The sequence below is a fragment of the Cygnus atratus genome, chromosome 2, assembly GCF_013377495.2.
Source record: "Cygnus atratus isolate AKBS03 ecotype Queensland, Australia chromosome 2, CAtr_DNAZoo_HiC_assembly, whole genome shotgun sequence".
Classification (NCBI taxonomy): Eukaryota; Metazoa; Chordata; class Aves; order Anseriformes; family Anatidae; genus Cygnus; species Cygnus atratus.
Window position 1 is genome coordinate 120111711 of NC_066363.1, and position 27219 is coordinate 120138929.

At 40.0% G+C, this 27219-nt stretch overlaps 1 protein-coding gene across 1 annotated transcript; it reads right to left on the reverse strand.

Annotated features, from left to right (window-relative positions):
* Positions 1–989: 989 nt before the first annotated feature.
* Positions 990–27111, reverse strand: LOC118251213 (kinesin-like protein KIF20A). Its single transcript, XM_035553126.2, is given in 20 exon segments — positions 990–1909; positions 3115–3234; positions 4875–4942; positions 5020–5137; positions 6696–6861; positions 8748–8887; positions 9516–9686; positions 10974–11139; positions 11748–11894; positions 13852–13923; positions 15615–15726; positions 15806–16003; positions 16482–16578; positions 20030–20214; positions 20313–20411; positions 20414–20450; positions 21295–21414; positions 24182–24256; positions 26068–26386; positions 27005–27111. Coding segments are annotated over 20 exon segments (2790 nt in total). The 3' UTR covers positions 990–1636.
* Between the last annotated feature and the right edge of the window lie 108 nt (positions 27112–27219).

Genomic DNA, 27219 nt, shown 5'->3' on the forward strand with positions numbered 1-27219 from the left:
AGAGATACTATAACTTTGTTTTTCAAACCATTTCCTGAAGCCAACAACCTGAAGCCAACAAAAGTGATCTGGGAAGCAGGAAGGTGCATGGAAATGCCGTTTGCTCAGAGTATTTATAGATAGCGTGCTGCAAACGTGCTAGCATACAACCTCAGACAAGTGACAGCGCATCAAAGCGCAGCATGAAATCATTTGAAGTGATATTATAGTAAGTTTCTAGTATTAGCCTATTGTTTGACCATTGCTGGTCCAGAGCAATTTGTACTCAGCAGCCTTCTTGTTCAAGGGATCAGTACTCAGTGCACTGTAGCACTACACCAAAATATTTTTTAATAGTTGGAATATTTTGTGTGGGAATAGAATAATATTTTAGAAATTCTACCCTGGAGATAATCCATATTTAAGAGTTAAGAGAAACAGTTCAAAACACGAGACCTGCACTGGCTCAAGTCCCACCTCTTCAGACAGGTTAAAGACATACCAGAGTGATTACTTATCTGCATTTGAGCAGACCAACTCAAGCAACTGGTTGGTAAGAGCATTCACATCCAAAAAGGGCTGTTACAGTATCACACAGGAAGGCTGCACCACCTAGCGACTCCACACGAGGGGAAGGTTCTCACTCCAAACTGGGTTCCCTTCCACCACGAGAAGCAACAGAAACTGATTAATTTACAGGCTCTGCTTTGTCTTAAAACAATTCTTCAACTCTTAGAGGCATAGTATTTTCACAGTAGTTAAGGAAAACCTCACACTCACTGACTGAAATTGCCATAAGGAAGCTATTTCAAGTTTTATCATGCCCCAGTCTTGCTCTTACATCGCATTAGTAGATACGGGTAAGTAACAAGCAGAGCTATGATTCTTTCAGCTCAATATCACCAACTGTCAATCGCTATGACAGCTCAGCCTCAAAGCTTATGATTTTACCTTCTCTTTGGTTTCATTGATTTTCTCACCTTTATAAAAGGAACAGTCAGAGCTTAATCTACTAATTGAAAGCTTTATTATAAATAGATTTTTCAGAGTTTAATGCATGTCCTTAGTGGTAAGTCAAACAATACTAAAACAACTTCCTTTACAAAGTCAAGTTAACCACAAAATAGCAAGAAGCCAGATAAGACCTCGTTTTATTTCTTTTATGAGGTCAAATATTAAACAATTTGGTCAGTTTAGGCCCAGGAGGGTAGTTCTCAGGTGAAAGTCACTGTATTTTCTGAAGAATCAAGGTAATTTATAAAAATACAAGCCATCTGATTTCTGGGAATCAGCAACAAAAGCAAAATATTTAATTTTAAAAGGTAAGCAGCAGAGGAGGAACATCCCACTTTGAATGAATCACATTTATAAGTACAGAAGACCTCAATGGCAGTTACTCAAGAATTAAAATTGTGTATCTATTTTATATATTGATATACATCTCAAATCCCATCCCCATATCAACAGTAAAAGCAAGAGTTTAGGTCTACAGTTACATAGCTCTAAATTTGACCCAACGTGATTTAAAAAGTCTTGCATTAAACATTTGTCAGTTAACATGACAGTAAGGATGGCATCTAAGGGTAGAAAAAAGCAGCTAACAACAGTTTAAGACTGATGAAGCAACCCAGTAATTGCACATTTTATTAATCAAGTATTATTCTTTTGTTTTATGAGCAAACAGTACATGTTTTCTTGAAGGGGTTGAAACATCTTCACACTTGCCCCAGCCTTTACCAAGAGGTGTACTAGCAGTGCCTGCTACCGTGGATTTCAGGTTGGCCAACAAACCTCTCCGGGGTTTTTGTTGTTTTGGTTCCTCAATAGAGAAATGCTTTTTGCGTTCGAGTTCTTTTTGCAGGGAAGACACTGTTTCTTCAAGCTCAAGAACACGTTTAGCCCAGTTCTGAAGATTATTCATTTCTTGATCCTATGAGCATATGGCTGTGTTAGATGCATGAACACCCCAAAGACTTTCATATAGCTTAATTTTCTATTTTTTTCTATATTTCTATTTTACTATTTTCAGTAAACACCCCTGTGATTACTACACTAAGTGGCTATTCAGTAGCCATTTCTTTTATGTAATTAAGAGAACAGCAAACTATTGGGCCATCAGATATAGAGACTAAGTCTGACTGAAGCAGCTGACGCTAAAACGCTTAGCCACACCATGCAAAGAATGTCAGTTGTTCAAGAAACCAAAAAAAAAAGAAGGCTTTCCAGTCTTAAGCCACAAACTAATTACTAAAGCAAAACTGGTCAAATCAAAACTCATAAGTTTCCTAACCAGGACTAAATAAATCCGTTGAGTGGGCAGAACAGTCTTCAAGATACTCTCTAGTCCTTGTGGTTAAAAAGACATCTTTCTACGTCTTAACACCAATTAAGAAAAATGAAATGCAATATGAACAATTTTCAGTCTGACTTTTTTTATTTGAAAATTACTTTCTGCATAGTCCCAAGTCTGATATCAGTCTTACTTCATCTGGAAGTTACATACGAGGCATTGATGCAAAATGTCAAAAGGTCAAATTTTTCATTTTTTACTTCAGAATCTAGTTGATGCCTAAGGTCAGACGCTGACAGCTTTATGAAGCTTTTGAAATATTAAGTGGTTTACCTGCCCATAGCTCTTATCCAGCTTGGGCACCTCTGCAGGAGCACCAACACAGCTTTCAAGCCAAAAACGTTTAGGTTTGTTTGTGCTAACATTAGTGTACTAGCTTGCTTGCCCTCCCTCAGCAGACCATTTCATGATTAGACAGGAGAGAGGATTCCGCAAATGTTCCAAGCAGTAGTTTCTGTGCTTGACAATAAATTGGGGCATCTTCAGATTGGCAAGAAGTGTCAGCACTGTTTCCCTATCAACTGAGTCTATTACTTAAATTGAAAACGGAGTCTTAGGAGCCTTGTGTCACAGGATACTAAGCCAAAAAGTGAAACTTGAGGGGTGTAAGTTCAGGAACTTCAGAATGGAACAAAGGAAAACAAAAAACAAGCAAAAACATTATGCTAACATCAAAAGCAGTTAGCGAGACTGAACAGTGTTTTTACATGTAGAAAGATGCAGAAACATCAAATGTAACTGCAGAAACAAGCCACGTTAAAGTTGTTGTTAAATGGCTGTCAAACCTTGAGCATGATTGTATGCTTCAGTCTGCTGTTCTCTTCTGCCATTTTTCTGTAGCCTTCATTAGCTTCTAGCAGAGTTTCATTTAATTTCCGTATTTTCAACTTCAGAGATTTTATAAGCTGAAAATAAAACCCATGCACACTGAAGTTCAAGACATCACATTTTACAAGCATTTGGTTTCTGACTAGAACTCATACAGACACTGTAAGCATTTCTGATTAATACTGAGCAGTGCAAACTGGGAGATCAAAGCAGCGAAGATGAAGACTACTTCTTCCAACCTGCCACGTCCCAACCCATCATTTCTAGTAAAAATACAGCTGGAGTATTCAAGGGCCATTGTGATGAAATTGTACATTGATTGCTCAGACCTGGCAATCAAAGAACAGCAGCACAGACTTCTAGAACAGTCTGCTCCTTTTCTATAAGGGTAGTTGTTAGAAGAATGCTCTCATCTCATTAATACTATTTATGCTCTGACCTGGAGTACAGTTACAACAGAAGGCTTCACCTTTCTGCTAGGAAGATGGATTCTTATATTGGCAGATAAAGTCTTGAGAGGGAAAAGAAAGTCAGAACCAGCAATATTGTATCAATGTTTAATTCTACACGGTTGTAGGGGAAACATCTACATTGCTAAACTGGAAAACCTTTGCCCCGTGTTTAACAGCTGAGTGGGAGGGAAGAAAAGCAGTCACTCACATGCACAGATACTGTGAAGCAAAGCAGTGGAAGGGCATTGATGACAGCAGCTACATTAAACCACACTCACTCCAGTTATTGCCAGGCAGCAATCCCATGACTGACATTTTCCAGCCTCGCAAAAGAATCAATATTGAATCCTCAAATCAAGCGTAGAAGACAAACTTGCTTTCTAGCATCAAAATTTGAATTTGACACAGGAAATGGAAAATGTTGCAGAGCTCTTGAGGACAAGGAGTGGAAAACAAATGCCAGGGCCATAAAACGAGACATTAAACTTGGTAAGGAAAAAGTTATTTTTGGATTATACTTTTTCAATAGAAAGGGATTTAAGTTCACTTTCCATTTACAGGGTTTATTAGAACCAGCTGGAACTGTTTCTCCAAACCCTACTCCTATTTGCTATTAGTGAAAGGAGCAAGACTCATCTCTACCCTCCTCCCCATCTTCTTTAAACACAGGCCTTACAATAAGTTTGTTTGAGGTGTGGACTGAAAATGCCTACCTAAAAAATAGTATTTTGTTTTCCATAACACAGCCTGAAGCCCATATTTCCACCTCTACAGGCTATTCAGAACTGGGGGATCTTGTCTGTTTAAAGGACTGAGACCTCACCCCTTATTTAGGTGGATGGTGGAATTCAGTATTCGCAGCAAGGATGGGTTTAAAGCACTATTTTGGCTCTAGATCTAAACATCTACCAGATTCTTTTAACTGTTCCCTCGTGTATGAGCAGGCAGCATTTCCAGAAGGAACGCACCAAGGCCACAGCAGCAACGTTTACAATACATTACAATACAAGCCCATATATTCCCCTACTTCCACCTCGTATTATGTTTGCCACGTGACTTGTCAGAGCAGTAGACACCTCTACAAGCCACAGTAATGCCAGTCAGCCTTCGACAAGAGGCATCCACAACTGGGTAAGAACTCTTTTGTAAACTTGACACCCATTTGCAGGAATTTTCATCCCCACAGTGGGATCTTAAAGCATTGAAGCCATGCCAGAATTTAGGACTGTCATTCCCAGATTTGTTAAATATTGAGCAAGAGCTACCTCATCCTTCTCTGTGCATTGTTTCTGCAGTCCTTCATTGGCTCTCTTCATAATCTTGTTTGCAAGATCTATAGACAAAAAAAGAGTTTGATTTTATACACAAAACCAAAAGTAGACGGAACAAACATCCAGATTAGATTCCTACCTAGTTCCGTGCCATTTTCAGTAGTCAGTATATCTGAATTTGGACTTCCCAGAGCCAACAATCTCTGTGACTGTTCATCAAGTTGTCTTTCTAATTGCAATATTTTACTCTCTCTAACCTGAAAAAAGAAAGGGACATGGTAGAATTTATCTAAACTTCTACTTAACCTTACCTAATTTTCTACCAAGACCATCTTGGGCTTTGAATCTTCCTTTATACTGGCCATGCAGCTGCATAAGAGGCAGATATAACTACAGAGAACACTATTAAAAACTTCTCCCCCCAAAATGGTGTATAGCTGTGGCTTAAGTGGACATATAAACAGAGTCTAAGTAGGCAAAAAAAAAACCATTAACAGTTCTGGTAACTGAGTCATCATCCCCACCCTCAATTCCAGTCTGAACTGCAGGTAAGAGTCAGTTATTTTGTTATTTTGCTTGCCCATTTTTAATCATCTGCCAGCCTGAACTAGCAAGTAGAGGTAAACTAAGTCTTATCTTTTAGCAGCAGCCCAACTTATCTCCATTTATTTTTACAAAAGCCAAACAAAAAACAGCAAAAACACAAACGGAAACAACAACAAAAAGAAAAACACATTTGATCTAATATTGTTTTAGAACAAAAGAAATCAGAAGTAAAGAAATCAGAAGTCACACAGAACTGATCTAGAGAATTACTGACAATTGTTCCTAAGGAGACCTCCACAGAGTTTGATCTGGTAATGTTTTGATAGAAAATTAGGTATGCAACCACCTGAGGAGAATAGCCATTACGTGCAAAAATAAGTAACGCTTGTCATACGAGATAAGTATGAAGGAGTTGGAAAAAGGAGAAGCCATTGCACTACACAATATTGATTGTCAGCACCTGAATAGAGAGCTGTAAGCTCAGAAATGTTTACCTATTACAATGTACAACAGAAAACACTTCCCTCACACCTTGAGAGAATCCTGCTTAGTAGTGGACTGAGATGTCTGATCAGTTCCTGGACAGGTGAGTGCAGGGAGACACCACCTCCCGTGTACATCTTTCCAGATGTGCTACTGTGCACTTCTTTTACAAATACTTAACACTAAGGTAGCATACTCGTGCAGTTCTGAGAAGCTGCACACTCTTTACGCTGTGCAAAGGAATAGTAACCTACTGACACTAACTACTGAGCAGCCCTAGCTGTGAGTACATCCAGATTAAGCTCTCTCCTGTGTAAAGTTTTATTTCTCATCACTGCTTTGTTTTCCATAATCCTCCATTACAGACCTTCAGAGCAGAAAATGCATTATCATTAAAATAGCAATCCTTTACTAAATTGCCCATCTGCCCTTTCAGGTTAACTTTTCACTCTACACCCTGCAATTCCAAGGATATTCACACAGCCAGACTGCTGTATACACTATCCCTCTAGGTGTTGCAGTCATTGCATTACAGAGATAAAGATTTAAGTGAACTGGGCTCTCATAGACTAGTAAGTTTAGGTATACGCTATCAGTAATGTTAGACACAAAACATGTCTATCCCTATGGATAGTTTTAGGCATCGGAATAGCTAGGCTGAACTGCTAAAGTTATTTTGAATGTTCAGTGTTACATTTAGAACTCCTGAATGCGTCTGAAAAGCACTATTTACAGTTAAGAGGCTAACTTATCAGCACACAGTTATTAGCAGCCATCAAGTCATACCTCAACTTTCTCTTGTTCAGCTATAAATTCTTCTATGGGAACATAATGGTCTTCAAGTTGTTCCATTGCACACATGTACGCATGTTTCTTGATGGCCTCTTTATACATTTCAAATTTGCTCTCCAGTTTTTCTTCATAGCTGTCTTTCATATCTTCCAAGCGGTTGCTGAGAAGGATATGTTAGTTTATTTAACAGATTAGAATTATACAGCTATTACAGTTTGGCTACGCATGTTCAACTTGCAACACCGAAGTTATTTATCTAATAATAAATAGTAAACATAGAAGACAGAAGTACTCTTCTCCCTCATCTCCTTTTTATTCTCAGTCATCTTACAGACTTGCATCAAGGCATAACTTCTAGTTGTGCATACCAAACAGAATGCTACAGAAGAGTATGTATTTAACCCTTGAACTCAGCCTTGCTGTGGTTATTTCTGACCCTTTCCTCTCTTCCAAATGAGAACTATTAAACACAGCTGCAGACCTCAGCACAAACTACACCACTCTTGTTTAGAAGCTGAAGGTCATAATAGTAGTGGCTAATAGTAAAAATATCTATGTGGTATTTTGTTGGTCTACCACACTACGCTACGTAAGCACTTCACAGCTCAAGTGCATGAACCTCCAGTGACACTGAACTAGGTATTTTACAGCTGCAGAAGCGGTAAGCCAGTATCAAGCTTACTTCAGACATAAGCACTCAAACGAGTGGAAATTGATGCCTAGGAGGAATTAAGATCCTCTATCACCACGACACACCTTTGTCAACTAACTCACCAACCCAAGTTGCAAACCCTTTATCATCACACACAGACACCACTCAGCCCCCAGGAACTACAACCAGTTAGAATCCCAAATGCTCAAGTGATTTTAACAAGGCTAAACAAAGCTCAACCTGAAAATCTAACTTTGAGTGTAAGCACAGTCCTTGCTTCAGTTTCAGTTGAGGCATTGAAAACCTCCTGATATCTCAAATTCTGTTGGTATACCAGTGATCAGTGCTTGTAGCTACATCACTCATAAGACTGCTGTTAGTATGACTATTAAAGAGACAGGAGTCTGCATAATATTTTCAAGTATGGTGTTTAGACCATGTCTTGAAAGATCTGTGAACCAGAAGTTTTACTAAAAAATTCCACGAACATGTAATGGTAGGTATGATTACACTCAGACCTGGTATTTGAAACCTATTTCTGGGGGTGTGGGCAGGGTTTTTTTTTTTTTTTTTGTTTAGTCTTTTCATTAAAGATCAAGTTTGCTTTGTTTTATTATTTCAGGTTACAGAAAGTACATGTTAGTTTTGTCACAATTTAAAATCTGGCCCAGCAGAGACTGAACATCAGCCCAACAGATAAGTATCACTAATAGCTAGCTTCATGTGTTTGGCCAAAGTCACCCAAATGACTTTGAAGTCAGAGGTGTTAAAGCATAGAGTGTTCAGCTGGCAACAACTTAACTTTGGGCTAGTGTTCGTTAGCAACTCAAACAGCAGGAAACCATTTTCAAGAAGAGATGAGATAAGAGGAAGTAAATTCAGCTTGAGCAATCTGGACACACTTGAAGAAATCCCCAAGTTAGTAACATAAGTTACTGCGGCTGCCTGCATTAATAAGACAGTAAGATAAGTTCAAAAGTCATCAAGAAGCCAGGAGGAGAGCTCAAAGAGATACGATTCAAACCACCTGAAGCACACGCATGTATATTAACATGTGGTGACCAAGTGCTTGCCTTAGAGCAATCAGAAGCCTCAGTTAGGTACCTACAACAGTCTTCTGTATTTGCCAAATATTAATAACAAGACAGGACAGCCTGCAGTAATTGCAAGTTACAAAGTTCATCAGAAAGCAGCATTACTTTCTCCTTGTACATAGGAAGAGGCAAATCTGTAAAGTTTATTTTAATGTTCCTCTTCTCTTTTCATCTGAATCTTTGAAACTAGTCAGCCCTAACTTTTCTAAATAGTATGAGCATGCATGCCTTGCATATATGTAAGTGTATGCCTTTATATATGTGGAATTCAGTTTTGAATAGGATTGTAATGTGACTTGCCTCCAGGCTTCCTCTGTTTCCAGCAGCTGTCGGAACATTTCTTCTGCCATCTCTCTACGTATTTTCACCTCCAGAAGGAGTTTACTTTGCCTTTCTGCAACTAGCTTCTCTTTTAGATTCTCTGTAGTTTTCAAGAGATCCTAAATTTAACATATTTCAGTTCAGAAAAGAAACTAGAAGAACATATTGATATGCACGTCAAAAAGATGTGTTAATACAGATGGACGTTCACAATGGGCATTTCTATAAGCCTCTTTTCATGGGGGCTGCACCGAGGATTAAATATTTTCAAATTTGATTTTCTTCTGGTGCAAAGCCAGTCTCCCTCCATCTTGACAGTTTATGCTATCAAAAATATTTTTGGTTTGGTACATTTTGGCATTTAAATATTAATCAGTTGTTAGTTACCACTAGATTATAAAACTTTGTTTTTAAAATGCCACATCTTAACTCGCTCCTGCCATTTCCAAGAGCACAAGCAACTAAATAACGTTGTGTTTTAAACAGACATACTGCTTCCTGATCTGTCTCATTGTGCAATCAGTTAAATTTTAGCACTTGGCTTATCTACAAAGCCACAGAAGACCTCCCACAACATTAGTTCCCTCGGAGCTAGATCGCTTTAGGTCTAGGTTTACTCAACACTGAGCAGATGTACGCAGTTCTTATTTGACACAGCTTCCAGCACACCTCTTACAACAAGTTTCTAATATCAGAGCTAATAGCAACAGCTTTCCTAGGTTCAGCTTTGAGTAGATGTTTATCTACCTCGTGACTCAGAATGGTGATGTCCACTTCCTCTTCTGTGGAGGCTTCAGTACAGCCAGGAAGGTCATCTAAAGATGTGTTAGCATCAAAGCGTACAATAGGTTTGCCATCACCTCCAAGTAACTTTGGTGGGAAGTAACCTAAACTTTTGGGCAGGATTGTCTGGATTACCTGAAAAATCCAGAGGTGAACACAATGTTCAGTGCTGTCAACATTGCAGAAATCAGAATACTAGGAAGTAGCATGAATGTGTTGTTGTATTTACAATAACGATTGCAAGTACATTAACAACATTTTACATGGCTTTTAGCAGATAATCATCTATACAAACAAAAAACTATAGTACTGTAGCAAAGTGAAAATGGGAAAAATAATCTGCTAACAAACTTGGTGTGGTTGTCTAGAAAGGTGTTCTCTTTCCCCCTAAAATAACAGAGTTTAGCTAGCATGGTTTCCTGGAAAGCTGATGAAAAGCTGAGAGCAAACCCCTAAAGCATTTGCTGCTTTCCTGAAATTCTGCGACCAGGATCCAGCAATTCATCCTAATTAGGGAAATACAATAAGTAATTATGTCATAGGACAGCATATTAAAGAAGCTTGTCTCCTCGGTGTATGCTCTTATCTTATTACAAAAGCTGCAGCCAAAGATAATTAGAAAAAATCTGAGATGAGATTAGACATGCCATTACAGACTTGAGAGGTATAAGAACTAGTCCATGGACTAGAAATGGACTTCTTTTTTTTTGCCATGAAATAGAATCCCACCATCCTACAACCTGCAAGAAGCAGCTTCTATGGAAACTAAGTGAACTTAAGACCAGTCACCAGCTCCAAGTCCTGAATTTACTGGGAGCAGAGCTAGCAGAAAGCATGAAAGTATGCTTATCTTTTTTGTTGTTGTTGTTTAAAGGCCTGCAGAAGAACAGCACACTACCTTCAAGCCTTAACTTACAAAAAGATGCCTTCCCTCTTTGTTATTACTTGCATTTAGCCAAATAGAAGCAACACAGGCACAAGAGACCTTGACTGGACTGCAAAATGAGAAGCTACTTCTTTTACTACCACCACTAGCTGTCTAGAAAGTTTTGGAACAATTGTCAGCTTGTGCAAACAGATGCTTAAGTGCACACAAATTAAACAATTCATCCAAAGCTTTAAATTTAATCTTGCACTTCCTCAGATGTACGGCATAACCAGTCATGTTTGAAACTTCCCAGACTACTTTTCAGCGTCTGCGGTACAGTCCTCAACAAGCCACAGACAGCTGCGGCTATCTTGTCTTGCTACCACAAACAGGTTTGAGGACAGGCCAGACTACTGGAAGCCATAGAGAGGAACTGTGCACAAGAACTAATATGACACATCTACAGTCCTAATCGCTGAAGTCCATACTATGTGATCATTCCACAAAATGCTAGCAAAACTGCAGAATAGCAAGGAAATTAGATGCACCCTTACCTGTTTGGCTATAGCTGAAAATTTCATTACATGCAGCGTTTCGTCATACATGGAAGCATGCTGATTGATGTTTACAATCATACAAGCTTTGCCTTTTCCACAGAAGAATGGCTGAAACAGACGAGTCAGTTTGCTCTCTCTGAACGGAATATAGCTTGGCTTCATCCTCGTAGAAAAAAAAATAATGAAAGTGTGGAAAAAAAGTGAAAAGGCCTGTGTGATACTGCAGCTTGGCTTAATTCTGTTTCTTTCAGGAAACAGATCAAGTAAGATGCTCATATTTGAACCTAAACTATTTTGTCTCAAAGATCAAAGTCTTTCTTTTCTCATAAGCTCTCCAACAAATTAAAATATTTAAAGCTAAGAGAAGTGCCTGCATCGCTGTTCCCTAGTGTTAGAAAACCATTTTGGCTTGTATCAGTATCTAAGTACAGGACATCTGTCAATTGTCTGATGAGTCCCCCTGTATGATTTGTTTTGTCTTACTCCCTTCCACCTCAAAAAAATACAGGAAGTATATTGCTTATATGAAAACACTAAGAAAAAGCTTGGTAGTCTTGCTACTAATCCCCCCCCCCTTTTTTTTTTGTTCTCCACAGTTTTAAAGAAAATGTTAAATTCAGGTATTCCAGTGACATCTGCAATAGAGAAGGCTTAACAATATTTTACAGATTTGCATTTTCCTCTTACCATGTGAATCCCTCACAGAAGCATAAACGGATGCTTAGGGTTTCAACCTAACACTCAGCATGCTGTTTACAACTCTTTACCTACTTTGGATTTTGATTCTGCTTCAGTGCTGCAATGCATTTTCCAAGGATATGAAGGGAATTATTAATATTCCCTGCTTCTTTTAGTCTGTCTCCAAAGGCTTGTGTTTTATTACACCTCTCTGATCCAGCCAAGTCACAGAAGGACAACCTGCATGCAAGAATTATCCAGAACACACAAACGAACATGTTTCTAAACAGCATAAAAATAGAGTTTTGGTTTTTTATTTCTTTATACATTTAAGTTGTAAATGTGTAACTCATGTCAGCCTACCTAGATCCTGGAATAAGTTGTACTTATTATGTACCTTGTCCAGAAGGCACCATGCAAGGTATTTAGCACAACAGCACTGAACTGTTTTCCCACTGTATATAAAGATATTTGAATAAAATTGCTGCTCCTGAGACAGTCTATTCAGCGTCCTTAAAGAAGGCTGCTTGTAGGCTTCATTTTAAAGTCTGTAGGCATTCTTACATTACAAAAAAATCACTTTAGGAACTCAAATTTTGTGGCAATAACAATTTAAGTGCTTCCAGACAAAGTGAGAGAAATGCAGAAACAGTTTTGCACTTTGACCATCTTCACAGTTCAAGGAACGCAAGGACAGAAGATAATAGTATGCTTCAATAAACTGCAGTCTGCCTCTTTTGGATGCAGAAGAAGTGGTTTTCTTCTGCAAATAAGCAGCCAGAAGCCTTTCCCAGAACACCTCAGAGTTCTTTGCTCGGCTATAGCAATTACGTGCTTCTGAAGTCAGGCCACTGAATTGTCCCTTGTGACACAGCAGGCTACAATCAGAAAATCAGCCTGGCTAATCATGGAATTTCACTTTTACTTACTATACAGAGAGCTCTTAAAATACAGGAAGATCTGGAAGTTAGATAATTTACATAACCCAACTATTGCTCACTTACACATTTATTTACATAATATCTTCATAAGATTGTAGCCTTTCACAAATTTGAAGTACATATTAATACTATACATACTAGTCATTACTACTAAGGCACATATTTGAACTGTGTGAAAGGCTACAATCTTATGATCTCTATCCTTTTCAGTAGAAGATTAACAGCTTTCAGAAAAAAGCTTCAGCAACATACCAACTGTCACTCATTTAACAGCTGCTACAAGCCTTGACAGCAGAATACACTAGACAGGAAGCGGTAAGGAATACAGCAGCAGTCATTTCCTCAGGTGATCTTAGAATTTTTAATCACGGCAACATCTGACATTAAAAGGTGTTATTTCATGGTGAGGTGTATTTGTTACTATCTCTGCTCAGCAGAGACAGATCAGTAGGAGCTGTGAATGAACTAAAACATTCTGTTGCAGGACGGCCTTCATTCCTCCATGTCAAACTAAAGGGACAATTAATCAGGGGAAAAAACTGAACAATCATTTAAATAGCCAAAAGGTTAGGCCACTTCCTCTAAATCAGAAGAGAAGCGTAAGGACTTAATAATTGCTCTAATCCGGTGCACCTACAGTAGCATTCTAGATGAGGAGAACAGTTTCCAAGCAAATCACTTGATCCCCTCCTACTGTAGTCTACACCACAGAGCAGGCCCAGAGCATGTCACCCACATTCTTTCTGAGTGAAAATAAACTTGAATTTGTGTTCCAGGTGTACACCAAATGTGCAGCCCCAGATATTCAACCCATAAACTGGTACAGCTTGCACCTTCAGTCTTCGGTGTTAGCTGCTGCTCGCTGACTTGAGAGGTTGGCTTCTATCAACCAAACATTTGAATTTTGCCGACCTGAATATTTTAGTGTTGTATTACTGAGTACTGCTTTGTCCCCACTCCCACCCCTCCCACTCCTGCACTACATAAGATATTTCCCCAAATATATGTATTACTGATAGAGTTTTAACAGGTTCCCTCAGCCAAGCTTTTACAGCGTAAGAAGGACAGGAGTAGAAATGTTGCCCTATCAGATGTCCAGTCAGTTTTATGCAGCCAGTGCAATTCTGATTTCCTTCTCAGCAATCAGATGACTTGGTTTTTGTATTAAAAGAGAGTTCACCAGTTTAGAAAGTGTGATAAGGTGTAAGCATGCTAAAATATTTACATTCTGGTAATCAGCTGAAGCATTCACTTACTCTGAAACTCCAAGAACATGTGGTTGATGTTCATCAGTTAGCTTTAGTAGCCGGATTGAGAATATACTGTGACTGGAATGGAAAGAAGCCCTTTTTAGTAACTAGAATTATGAGAATTAAGCAGCCACTGAAGCAAAGTAAAATGTGTAATGCTACATAAAAATTCAGTGCAAAAGAACAAGAATTCACTGATTTACAGTAGTTACTTTTGCAGTGCATTCATCCAGCAGCAAAAGGCAGAAATAAAGTTTTATTTTGGAACTTTTCATTTCCTTCTATACAGGGGAAGGAAAAATATTGCATGAAACCTGGAAGCTGTCCTGAAAAAAAAAAAAGAAGCCAGTTCCCTGAAGTCTACTGATCAGAAAATGAGTACTGAGGTGGCCACTTGGTGTACAAAATTTAGGTGGTATCTTAACTCAGTGAATCTGAAGCATTAACTTCTTAGAAATGAACAGGTTAGGGACTAAGTTAAGGTTAAACAATCCTGTAATTCTTTCTAGTTCTCAACATACACAATTATTTGTTTGGTTTCAAAATTATTCTCAATTTTCCAGAAAGGTTGAATTTTCAATACTTGAAATGCCATAGTTATTCTGTTTCAGACATCAAGCTGCAAAGGCAAGAAAATGGATATATGCTAACTGAAACCAAAGAAAGCTCCAGAGCCATAAGTGCCCCGTCCCCAGTTTATCCAGTAAATCAGGAAGCACGTACTATAGGAGACAAAATTCTCCAGTAAAGATTTAAAGCGGTGCTTTAGCCCTCAACACCAACCCTCAATTAAAGAGTGAAGTTTCTTAAAAAAAAAAAAAAAAAGCAAATTACACACAGCATGGTTCGGGAACAAGCTAAGTCTAAGTCAGTGCATTCTCTTGAGCAAATAAATATTAAATAAATATTACATGCTAGGCACAAAACTCTGCCAGAAAAGCACACATTTCTATTCTGCACTATAATCTTTAGTGAAATTCATGTAGAAGCATAGCTTGAGATTTGATGGAAGCTGTTGTTAGCTAATGCAAAATGTATAACTATTGCTTTTTAGAGAAAAAGCAGCCTCAGTAACACTATGATTGTATTAGTTGAATATGCAGCATGTCCCTCCACACTTAAGAAACAAATTAGTAAGAGGACTTTTAGAAACAATTAGGAAGACAGTTTCAACAGAAAATATACCACCTTATTTTATTAACTTCCTCTCATTTGATCAAACCAGTCTCTCCTTAACTCCTCTCCCAAAGCTGGCTAAGAGCTAGGGTCTTAAATCTTAAGATACCAAGCAAGCTCAGCTACAGAACAGCAATCTAGCAGCACCAAAAGGCACTGCAAGACTCACTCCCTCCTACATTCCCTATTGACAGGCTCCTGGTTTCATGCTGGCAGTATAATTCTTGGCAGAATTATCCAGCTGTTCCTTCAAAGCCTTTGTGCAGCCCTCCCCAATCAGTCATTAACACTTGTTAAAATCTATAGCCCTGATAGTACTCAAAAATAGATAAGGTTTGATATTTTTTGGTTGTCCAAAGCCATGAATGGCAACCCAAGTCCAGCTATTGCTGAGGTCAAAGGGCTTCTCTACACTTGTCTAAGCTTTCTTCCAGAAAGAATTTCAATAATAAAACCAGAATCAAGGAAAGTCTTAAGCTAATGTTGAAGAGTGGTTTATTTCACAGATATTCTGAAGTTTCCTCGTCCTCCTTTCCCCTCCTCCCCATCCTTAAAAGGAGAGAGAGAGTATTCTTATAAAGAGAGGAACAAACCTCCTACTTGATTGCTCATTCATTCTAGTACAAGCAAAGCTTCGGTTCTTGTTTCCTATTTTTAGTATCTTGCAGGCTTCTTCGGTACTCTGAGTGTTAATCCACTTTAAGTCTGTGAAAAGAGACCTTTTACACTTCTGATCTCCAAAGACATTCTGTGAAACTGCTGAGGTCATAAGCAGCATTGTTACCTTTAATATAAGAATTGCCTCCTTGATCCTCACAAATTCTTAAGACTCTACGCTTCTGGTTTTTAGACGTAGATAATACACTTAATAGATCATACACATATTCGTTATAAATCTCACAAAAGGAAATCCACACAGATGCTTGTGTTCTTTGGCCTGTATTGGTCCTAGGTGTGTCAATTGGAACAAAGTTCTTCTCTGCTAGCCAAAAAAGAAAAATTAGTTTAGTGGTCAAATGACATGAATAAATCTTAATATTTTAGTAGTCTCTCATGTTGAGGCAATATATAGAACCTTATAACATGAGGAGGTTTGTATATATGCATTGTACAATGAGATACAAGTACTGGATAACTGAGTTTACCCAGAAATCTTCATACTTCATAGCAGCCATGTGTACCCAGAACATGCACAAGTTCTAAGCTATTCCCCTTCTATTGCAAGCTTTCAGCACATTATCCATTAGCTTTGCAGAATGAGATCTCCCTCTCCCCCCAAAAGGAGCAAAGCTATGACAACATATTTTACATTGTTACTCTTCCTCTGAGTTCAACTATTTAAATTTGGTAACGTTTTTTGATTTGTAGTGCAGTACAGAGATTTTTAAATCCACCAATAGTTACCCACTTATATTCTTAAGTTCCAGAGTTTCTATTCATTTTTGCCCCCAAAGACTTACCTAGTGGATCAGAAGGCTGATTTTTTGAAGTACAGTTAGAAGAAGTCAACTCCACATGACACATATTTGTAACAGCACCTGAGATACTTTCCGTCTCCTGGAGGAAACAAGAGACTGTTCCATCCAAATGAACAGACTACTAGACCAGCAGAAGTGAAACATGACAGTCATTCGAGTATTTAAGATTTAAATATTGAACTAGCATAAACTGTCAAGCCACCCTTACTCCAGCTGTGATAGAAATGTTTCTGACAATACTGAACTCAAATCAGCAAGTGTTCTTTCCCTCCTCACAAGAATTATTGCCCTCTGCTACTCCAAGCAACATGTCTTGGGGGCCACTTGCCACTACTATAGGAGAGACGTTACAGTTCAGGGAGAAACAAGGACATCTGTCAGATTGTGACTGCCCAGAGCGCCTTTATGAACTAGTGGACAAGTCTGAACAGTATTTTGGGTCAACCAAACTGGAGAAATAAGCCTCTTCCAGGGACAGGTGGCAGGGCAGGGGGCAAAGGACAGACAAAAGCAGCACTTAACAAATAAAAGTCACAGGCTTGTGCCAAGTCTGTGAGCATGAGTCAAACTTTCTTTAAGTTCTCACACCAAAGGGAAGCGATGGATTCCTAAGGGACTCAAAGATCTGATAAACCAACAGCCTAGGACTAAATTAAAGGGCCATAAAAATTCTGTATAGATAACAGCACATTTTGAGTACACACCTTTGATAAGTTTCTTCATGTCAACAAAATTTGAAAACCTGCCAAGACTTGTCAAAGCATAGGCTTCAAATTATCTCTAGGACAACAGATGTAACAGAAGTAGCATCTCCTACTACTTAGAGATTCCTACATCTCCAGGTAGGACTTCCCTCCCTGCTTCCCCATATTTTATGCACCTGTGTAAGTTCTCATTAGGGCATTCACATGGATTTCCCCAAACCCAAAGCTAAATAGAGGTCATCCGACAGCAGAAGAGAGGAACAGATTCAAAAAAGCAGCAAAAGTCACACAATGGTCTAACTATTAGAGCGCAGGGATATGTTTATTATGCATTATTATTATGGATTGCCTACTGATGCCTGTGGTACCCACTTAGCATATCTAAAATGTAATCTTCACAAATAGCAAAGTACAGAGTACAAAGCCAGATCTTGCCTTTATAAAACGTAAATAGCATGCAATTTCATTGCCATTAATTTAGAAGTGTTCATTTTACAAAGACTGCACTGTCAGTATGTTTATGTTGCTTGAGCAGTTACAAGTAAAACCACAAACTGGGACTCTATTCATTCCCTTTGTAAAGTACAAAGAGAAATTCTAAAGCAGGGAGAGAGACTCACATGTGTACACCCATGAAAAACTGAATGTAAAAAATATTTGTGCACGTGATAACAAATAAGTTTTTGTAACAAGATTTTAAACCTGAGTGAATTAGCCATGATTCTATACTATTCTTCAAATCATAAGATTACAGGGAAGAACACTAAGACTGAATGAAAACAAGTGGGAACAGGAACTGACTTTGTTTGCCAGTGACATAGCCTGACATTTAATAGCAAGTAAGAGAGCAGGTGGGAATAAAAGTGTCGGTAAAGCAGCTTATAATACAGCAAAAAGCAATATTTAACCCAGTGAAAAGAACAAGTAAAGGGAAGGAAACAGGGTGCAAAGTACACCAAGCAAGTTTTTGCAGCAGTAGTGTATAGCAAACAAACAGCAGAACATTAAATACAAGGGTATTACAGTAATTCAGAGCAGTTTAAACAGAGAACGAAAGGAACAGCAGATTCTTTCTGCATGACTTGTAAACTGAGCCTGGGAAAAGGACCTACAGAAATCCATGTAAACCAAAACCAAGCCCACCAAACCATATCTGCTCTCAGATTACAAGCCTGAGCGAGCATCCGAACAGTGATGCTATTCACAAGCTATCAAGAAGCATGCCTTCAGCACGGGGGACAGCTGAGCTATCAGCAAGGAAGCATTGTAACGTATAAGCAAGTTCTTGTTACGCATTATTTTCTATTTTTACCTTTCTTTCCTGATGGTGGAGTCCTGCTTGCTTTTCACTGTAGCACATCAGCATCTAGATCACCTACTGTAACATTCAGCAGCTAAACTATTAGCAAAGTCAGACAGTGATTTAACAGAGAGGAATGTTTGTGAAGTATGGCATTATCTTCAAAATACAGTATTTGACCTCCTGTTCTAGACCCTGACTTCCTGCTTGTTCCTTCTTGTAAGCTGGTAGGTTGCATAAAGATTTTAAAAAAATATTTACCCTCTATCCTCCTGAGTATGAGTGAGCTTTTAAGACTCACAAAATACATACGCAGTCTTCAGACCTGTTAGATTTTTTATCTGAGGTCTTACCTCAAAAGTTGATCAGACTGACTAAAGTTCAGTTTACAGAATTTAAATTAAACAATAGAATTTAGAGGGGAACTTTACATATGAATTGGAGTCATAGAAGGATATTCTTTCAGAGCTAACCAAGAACTTGAAGAATGTTGGTATTAAAGGCCATAGAAAAAAGAAAACCCAGGCAATTGTTACTTCTATACTTCCCAGAATTCAGACTTGCTCTGAATCATAATCAGATGAACCTACTGAATTTTGGCATGAAATATGGAATCATACTTCTGATTTACCAGAAGTAAATGATCAGAACATAAGGAAAAAAAGCCAGACATCCTGTGAAAATTTGCAAACAGACTTCCAAGTATAGAACAGTCAAGCATACAAGGGCGCCCATTTTTGGATGAGAGCCTTTTCTTACCCTGCAAAAAACAGAACTCACTAGATATAGAGAAGTCTCTGCTATTGGAGCTATTATACCTACAGTCTTGGTGTTGAACTAGATGATCCCTAAGGGTCCCTTCCAACCCAAGCCATCCTGTGATTGGCTCGGAGACCAGTAAGATACCTAAAATCCTCTAAAGCAGGCTGCAGTCCTTTTAGGAAAATCATTTTGTGGCATTTCATTTTACTTGCAGTTATCAGAGAACTTTCTATATGAAACTGCATGCATAAACTACAGGTTTACAAGTTTTTAACCTGCCTTAAAACCATCTTCCACCGAAAGAGACTCCTCCTCTTTCCTGCCCCTGCTGAAGAGTTGTCGTCATCTCCTCTGAACTAGCACTGGAATTTGAGCAACTGCCCAGAGAAGCAGTCTGAGGACCTGACCCCAAAGAAGATTCAGTAAGCAACAACGAGGAGCAGGTTTTAAGATGGGTCAGCTCTTTCAGAGACTTTTCAAGGGCTAGGTGCCACCACTTGGAGAACTGCCCCTCTGTGGAAATCCAGGCTTTGGCTTTGCAACAGATTTTGTTTTGAACTGTATGCTGCTGCAGAAAGTTCTTGCAGTTTATCCCGAGTCCCAAAACCACCAGCTGCCTTATTATTCCAAAGTTCATAAAGAATCCATACTGTAGACTAACAGAAATCTAAAGAATCAATAGTGAAACAGATCAGTGAAGACTAGCCTGGTATCAAGTATTTAAGAAGCTTTATACAGTATTAAAGAAGTATTTGGTCACTGACCTCTTTAAGTGATGCAAGAATAGCGGCTTTAATGGCTTCTTCTTGTTTAACTTGTGCATCTTCTAGTTTCTTAACATCACTGCTCAAATACGGCTTAAAGTTCATCTTCAGATACTGTCTTCCCCTTATGTGGTTAAAAATCATGTCAAGTGAGCGAGGTAAAATACCAAAATCTTTTGAAGTTCCTTAAAATAAGGGGAGATCAAAGTTTAGATATTTGTACAAACTTCTTATTGAATTTTGACTTGGTTGATATAGATGCTCTCTGGCAAACGCTTTATACCTTGGATAGTGAATGTCTTGCCTGCATTTGTAACCCCATAAGTAAACACCAGTCCATTCACTCCATTAACGTACGCTCTTACTATCTCTTTTGTTGAGCCTTCAAAAATTCACTTTGAGAAGTTTCTGGTCCAAAGACCTTGGGGAAGAGAATGGAAGAAATGAACGATAAGTGCATAAAGAAGCTTAACATATCAGAGCATTAAACACTGAATAGCAGCGACTCGTTTTGTCAGAGCAAGCTGAGTAGGAGATATCAGCTTGGTTTTCTGCAGAATGCCTGCTAAATTCTTAGAGACACTCAGATTCTTTAAAAATATTTTCCTACTTCTAAAATAAAGTGCTCAGAATACTACTCAGCACGTACTGTTTAATGGATACCTTCAACAGCTCTGCTAGTGATGCACAGCTCCCTCCTCCTCTGTACCAACCACCCGCAATTGAGGAGATCAGCAGTTACAGTGGCCTAAATGACTCAAAACCTGGAATTGTTTCTCTTTTGATATGGCAAGAACAGAAGTTTTTGTAGTAGGTAACAGAATTAAGAAATTTTTCTCCATTATAGAAGGTTTAAGCAGTTAGGCTGCTGTTCTTTCAAAAGTAAGTCCCTAAACACATGCTTACATAAGTCCCTTTAAACATGCAATTTCCTGTAACACTTTCCAGATGAGGACATCTGCAGGAACAGCAGAAACACAGTAAGTTTGTGCCTACAAGAAGCGCCTGTGGCATCTAATCCAAGAAAACAACAGAGCTGCCAAAGAAGCTTCCTTGTCTCATCTAATAGGAAACTGCTTGTAACACAGCCCTCTTGACAGCCTATAAGTAAATAATAAGCAGTCTGCTGGGTTTTTAATGCCGGGGTACCAAAGACGAAAAATCAAATTGCACAATGTAGTAGAAAGACTCCAATTTTTATCACTACAGTGGATAAATAGCTAAAAATAACTGTAACTAAAAACAAGAAAAAAAAGTTTGCTTACCTGAGAAAAGGTGAACCTGTGCACAGACTGACCAATCCCTCTTTCACTGTTTTTCATTGCAGAAGACTCTTTGGGTGCATGAAGAATTACTGTCCGGGGATCTTCAATAGTTACACAACCCTTAAAAAAAAAAAAAAAAAAACAACAAGAGAAGGTAAACTAAAACATACAAATTATTTAGGTAAAAACCTATGTAAATAAAGCTAGTGTTTTCATCCATTTACCACAACTCTGAACTCTTGCAAAGTTTATAGATAATCTCTTTTGAGGTGTGTAACAGCTACGGAGATAGTCACTTCACATGAAAACCGGGGTGTAGATAAAGTTAAGGCAATTGTCTGGAGCCTTCTAAGAGCTTTAATCTTTTTCTTGGATTCCTTCCACCAACTTCTCTCACTTTCCCTTTTTCTCTCCCTCTTTTCCTTCTCCTGCTTCTTCCTTTCCTCCCTCCCTTTTCTCTCCTCTTGTGCCCCTCTCCTTCTTTTTCCCTTCCCCTGCCTTCCTTCCCTTCCCACCCTTCCCTTCCTCTCCCTACTCACCTCCCACCCCAAGCTGCCATTTCCAAACCCTAGTATTTTGTGACTGGGGCTTGCAGTGTAAAAGCTATGAAAACAAAGCTATAGAGAACCTTAAAATGATTGAAGTGGAAAAATGGCAACGTGAAACAAGTTATGAATAGCATAAATGAAGTAAATTTGAAGCATACCCTTTGACTGATAGATGGTGTTATCAGTAGTGAAGGAACCTGAATTAGTTTCAAGTCTAGTTTGATTGCTTTTTCCCAACCAAGTAAAAGGCGAGATACAATTACCTGGCATTCACATAACTAGGTAAATGTAGAATATAATATGACAGGAAAACTGATTTTACACCAGACAGGCTACCAAAACCACAAACTGAACTGTCAATATAGCCTGATGGTGTTTTGAAGTATCAGCAGCAATGATTATCAATTGTAGCTAAATCTGACGTCTGTGTGAAGAGGCTGGCCACACTAATAATCCACGTGCAGCACGTACACAGGACGTACTGCTTTGCCTAGCAGTCTCAATAACAAGTCGGTCTGACAACTCATTTAGCAGCTCTGAGAGGCTGGGTACTGAGTTTAGGCCAGTCATTTACTCACTGTACCAGGCTCTAAGCCCCTGTGCTCTCTAACGTCCCCTCCAAATTGCAGGATGAGGAATGCATGTTAGCTGTGCCACATCCTAACGAGCTACAGAAGGATCCCACCTCAGCAGCACATGCCATCAGCTGCCTCCAGCCTCATAGAAACAACGAGTAGAGGCCCTGAAGTAGTCAGAACTGCAGAGCTGTGGCGTGCCACTCTCATTGTCTATACCAGCTAACCCCACAGCCAAGTTGGCATGAGTTGGACCACTGCTGTCAGCGTACATACCAACCATATCATAAAATGGTTTGAGTGAAAAGGGACCCCAAAAATCCCCTAGTTCCAACCCCCCTGCCATGGGCAGGGACACCTCCCACCAGACCAGGTTGCCCACGGCCCCATCCAGCCTGGCCTTGAACACCTCCAGGGATGGGGCAACCACAGCTGCTCTGGGCACCCTGTTCCAGTGCCTCACCGCCCTCTGAGTGAAGAATTTCTTCCTACCATCTGATCTAAGTCTGTATCTGCAGAACAACTTTCTCCAGAGTCACTGATAGGAGAGTAGGATCACTACCAGTTGTATCAAGAACAGAATTTCATCCTGTGCTCTTATGCCTTGCTTGCATATATCGTTATTTCTATAAGCAACAAGTGATCAGTTAACCTGAGATTTTGCAAACATTCATAGTTTTGGGAGGCTGAGAAAGCCTTCATACCACGCAAAATACTGTACAGCTAATATCTTGGAAGATTAACAATTTTATTATCTACATTAAGACAAAAGCTTTAAAACAAAAGTCTTCAGCACTTATTCTTCTCCTCCCTCACTGCTTTTAAGAGCATACAAGTAGTTTCATTGATGGTCAGGCATTCAGAATTTCCCATTCCAAAGAAGAATGGGAGACAACTTGTAAAACAATTTGATTTTGTAAATCAATTCATCCTCACAGCCAGCTCAGATGGCTGAATGACACCAAACTGGAAACACTGTGGCAGTGCATATTAGTCAACAAGGACTGACTAGGGAAAACTATATTGAAATTGGGGGAAAAATTCCTACTGAAAAAAATTGAAAGGTTTCACCTCTGGCAGATTAAATGCTAGAGCACACACGAAAAAAGGAAGCAGCAAATCTCAAGAAGTAAATCAGAGCAAATATTAAATCCTTCTTCAAACAGGTCAGGTACAAATTATAAAGCCCATGGGGCCTTGCAAAGATCAGGGCTGACAGACACACTGCAGAGAGCTCATCCTCCAAGGACAGCTGAGTACAGCAGTGTCTGCAATAGGGGAGTAGGGAAGGAGGAGAATTCCTGTGTTTGCATGTGCACGTGTGTGTGTAAAACACCAAAGCATCTAAAACTGACAGAATAAACTGTAAAAGTTATAACTGTAAAAGTTATAGAAAAAAATGACAGGAAGAAGGGCAGCAAATCAACCAAGACCAGGCATTTTGGACATTCCCAAGAAACTCAAGGGTCATATACATGTATTACTCCTAGAAGTACATGATATATTGCATGAAACTTTCATTTTTTGAGCCATGTACAAACACAAGAGTGACAACAACTTTTAAAAAACAGACCAATGTTGTTTCACAAGAGCTACAGGTCTGTATTGGGTAAATTAGTAAAAATTGTGATAAAGTCATTTACACAGGTATCCACTAATTCTATCCAGCAGAAGTACATGGCTTTAAAAAAAAAAAGTCACAACTTACAATACTAGATCTATTAGGGGTGAAGAAAAAACTTATTTCTTAATTCTACAACTAACCTGAGATTCATGGTTTTCCAGTTCTGCTACAGAAAAGGGCCTCACCCTCAAGAAAACTTTCAAAGGTTGGTATACCTATTCATAAAAAAAAAAAAAAAAAAAAAGCATTGTTATAATGGCCTCTTTTTGAATAGAACAGCCCCAAACCACACCAGCATATATCTCTGATGTACTGTTTCCTATTTTATCTTGCTGCCTCCCTCTCTCCTTCCTTGTGAGGTTCACACCCTGAGCTGTCACTTGCTTCTCGACCTCCTAATGCCCTGAAGTTACCTCCTTCCTCCACGTCACCCTACAACTTCGTGGTCTTTTCTATGATGAAGCCGATATTTTGATTTTTAAAAAAAAAAAAAAAAAAAAAAGCTATTGGAGGTGCAAAATGCACTGTCTCCACCTTCTGGCCTCCCTCTGTATTGAATTCAAGCTGCAGTTTTTAATTGCTGCTCCGTATTTCTGCACTTCCATTTTGTACAGAGCGTGTTCAGGTAACAGACCGACACATTCCTACCTTCAAGAAACCACCTCTTTACCACCACCTTCCTCCCAGTAACAGCTCTCACTTGCTAATACAGGCTTTTCCACACTGCTCCTCATACAAAGGTCCCCCAGTCCAAGTGAAGCGATAGCGACAGGGAGATTTTGAGGGACCCCAAAGCTCCCTCCTTTCCCAGAGATATTCAGAGGCCCTGCTTTGGCAACATGATTCAGCAGAGTCTCACCAGTTCCCCACAGCCTTCCCATGATCAGCACACTGCTCAGTGTACAAGGTTAAACCACCTGAGTGCAATTACGGAACCTACTACTCTAAAAAATGAGCTATGGTTATACCATCTTCAAAGACAGGCTGCAGCAGAGCACTGAAACTTTATTTCCAAGCACCTAAGAAGCTTTCGACAAGGATCCGTATCCTTTTTTAGGTTACTGATAGGAACATTACAGTCACATTACATTCAGTGCAATTACTGAAATCCTTTACTTCTTAACCTCAAAATCCTTTACTTCTTTACCTCAAAAGCTTAGCATGCACCACTGAGTATTGACCACCTGCATTTGCTACAGGTTATAACCTATTTGTGAGCGATGAGCAGTAAGCAGAATAATCACATCTTGAGTGCAGAGCACTTCTTACTGAAGAAATGCTTGCCTGAACTAAAGCTTGAAAAATACAATAAACAGAAAGCATATCACAAAACCAATCCACACCTCCTGCTCCTCTGGGCTGTACAGTACTGTTGACTCCATAGGTGAGGGGTTACCCACCAAGTCCAGAAAAGAAACTGATGATTCCAACATATCAGATACTTCTGCAGGAATGCAGCTTTTCCCCTCTCATCGTCCATTGCTCTGTACAAAGGAACTCGTAAGAAAAAGGAAAGTATATATCATTTTTTTCCACAGAACAAGCCAAAAGACACAGGAATAAAAAAAAAAAAAAAGGAGCAAGGTACTGTGTACGCGATCAACCAAAAAATACCATTTTTTTTTTTCACAGAACAAGCCAAAATACACGAGAATAAAAAAGTGAGCAGGGTAGTATGCACATGATTAACAAAAAACATCATTTTTTTCACAGAACAAGCCAAAATACGCAGGAAGAAGAACAGGGAGCAGGGCTGTATGTATAAAACCAGCCACTTCTGAGGAAAAGAAGGTGCGCAGAGCAAGGCTGGGAGGAACCCTAAACACACCAGGGCTGTACTTGGGAACCCAGAGGCTGGGGCACACGAACTGCCTCGGCCGGGCGCCCCTTTCCCCTCAGGACGGCCCCACACCCGTGAGGCGCCCAGCCCCGAGGCCCCCCCCTCCCGCCGTAACAGGGGGCGCGTGCAGGGCGGGAAGCCCCAAGGGCGGGAAGCTGCAGCACCGCGCCCCCAACGGGCACCAACCGCCACTACCTCGCCGCGCTCGCCAGAGCCCGCCAGAAGCACCCCCAAGGCGCGCGGGGAGCGTTTTGGGCGGGGGAAAGGCGGGCGCTGATTGGCTGACGGGGAGGGGGCGGGGCCAGCGCTGCGGGCGGCAGGGGGCGCCCGCTGCGCGGCGTGAGGCGCTGTGGGGGATGCGCAGCGCGTGACGCGATCGTGAGGCGGCTCCGGCCGCTGTAACGGGCGCGGGATCGCGCTCTCAGGGGGCCGGGGAGCTGCGGGGCTCGGTGTGGGCACCAGGCGGTCCTGTGCGGGGATCGCGGCCGTTACGGAGCCGTGTCGGCTAAACAGGCGTTAGGGAAACGGGGGAGCAGGGGAAGGGGCTTCGCTCTGCCGAGCAGGAGCGGGGCTGAAGCACTGAGGTGCCTGGGTTTGCTTATAAGGGTAGGATGGGAGGAGGACAGAGTCCAGAAGCTCACAGGAAGGTCGTAGAGCCCCAGCCGATGGGTGAACAGGGACGGGACATGCCTAGGGGGCACTGTGTAAATGAGACATCCCTCTCTGCATCCCTCTGAGTGCATTAGGTCAGCAGGTTACTGGGTTAAGCTGAGTGAGGAAGACTTGGGTGCAATATAGCTAATCATATACAAAGATCAGCCAGTAATGCTCCCAGTCCGTTAGTTCGTTGTCTGCTTGCTTATCCCCTCTAACCTGACTGAAGTCATGAAGTCCTAACCATGCTTTTCAGATACAACTAACTTTAAAAATGACACTAAAAAAATTTGTCAGGCAGCTCACTTATAAACCATTACCAGAGATGGATCTTTAGGAAGACACTGCTTTTTTGCCCTCTATTGACGTATTTCTTTAAACTATTCCTACCCAATTCTAGCTATCTGTGAATTGGGCTAGCTATCTGTGAATTGGGCTAGCACTGTGTAAATATGACAAGATTTCTCACCTCCTCAGTTCACCACAGCTCTTGAGCCTGCTAAGACCAAATCCTTCTAAGGAAGGCTTTAAATTTAATGAAATTAAGACAAGTGGGCAGATGAGGGACTCCTGCATCCCTTGGCAAAGAAAGCTCAAGCTTTGGCCTCTGTTTTGGGTCTTGGTGAATGCAAATGAAACATGAAGCTCTCCACATAAACTTGCGTCCTCATTGCTGCTTGTTTA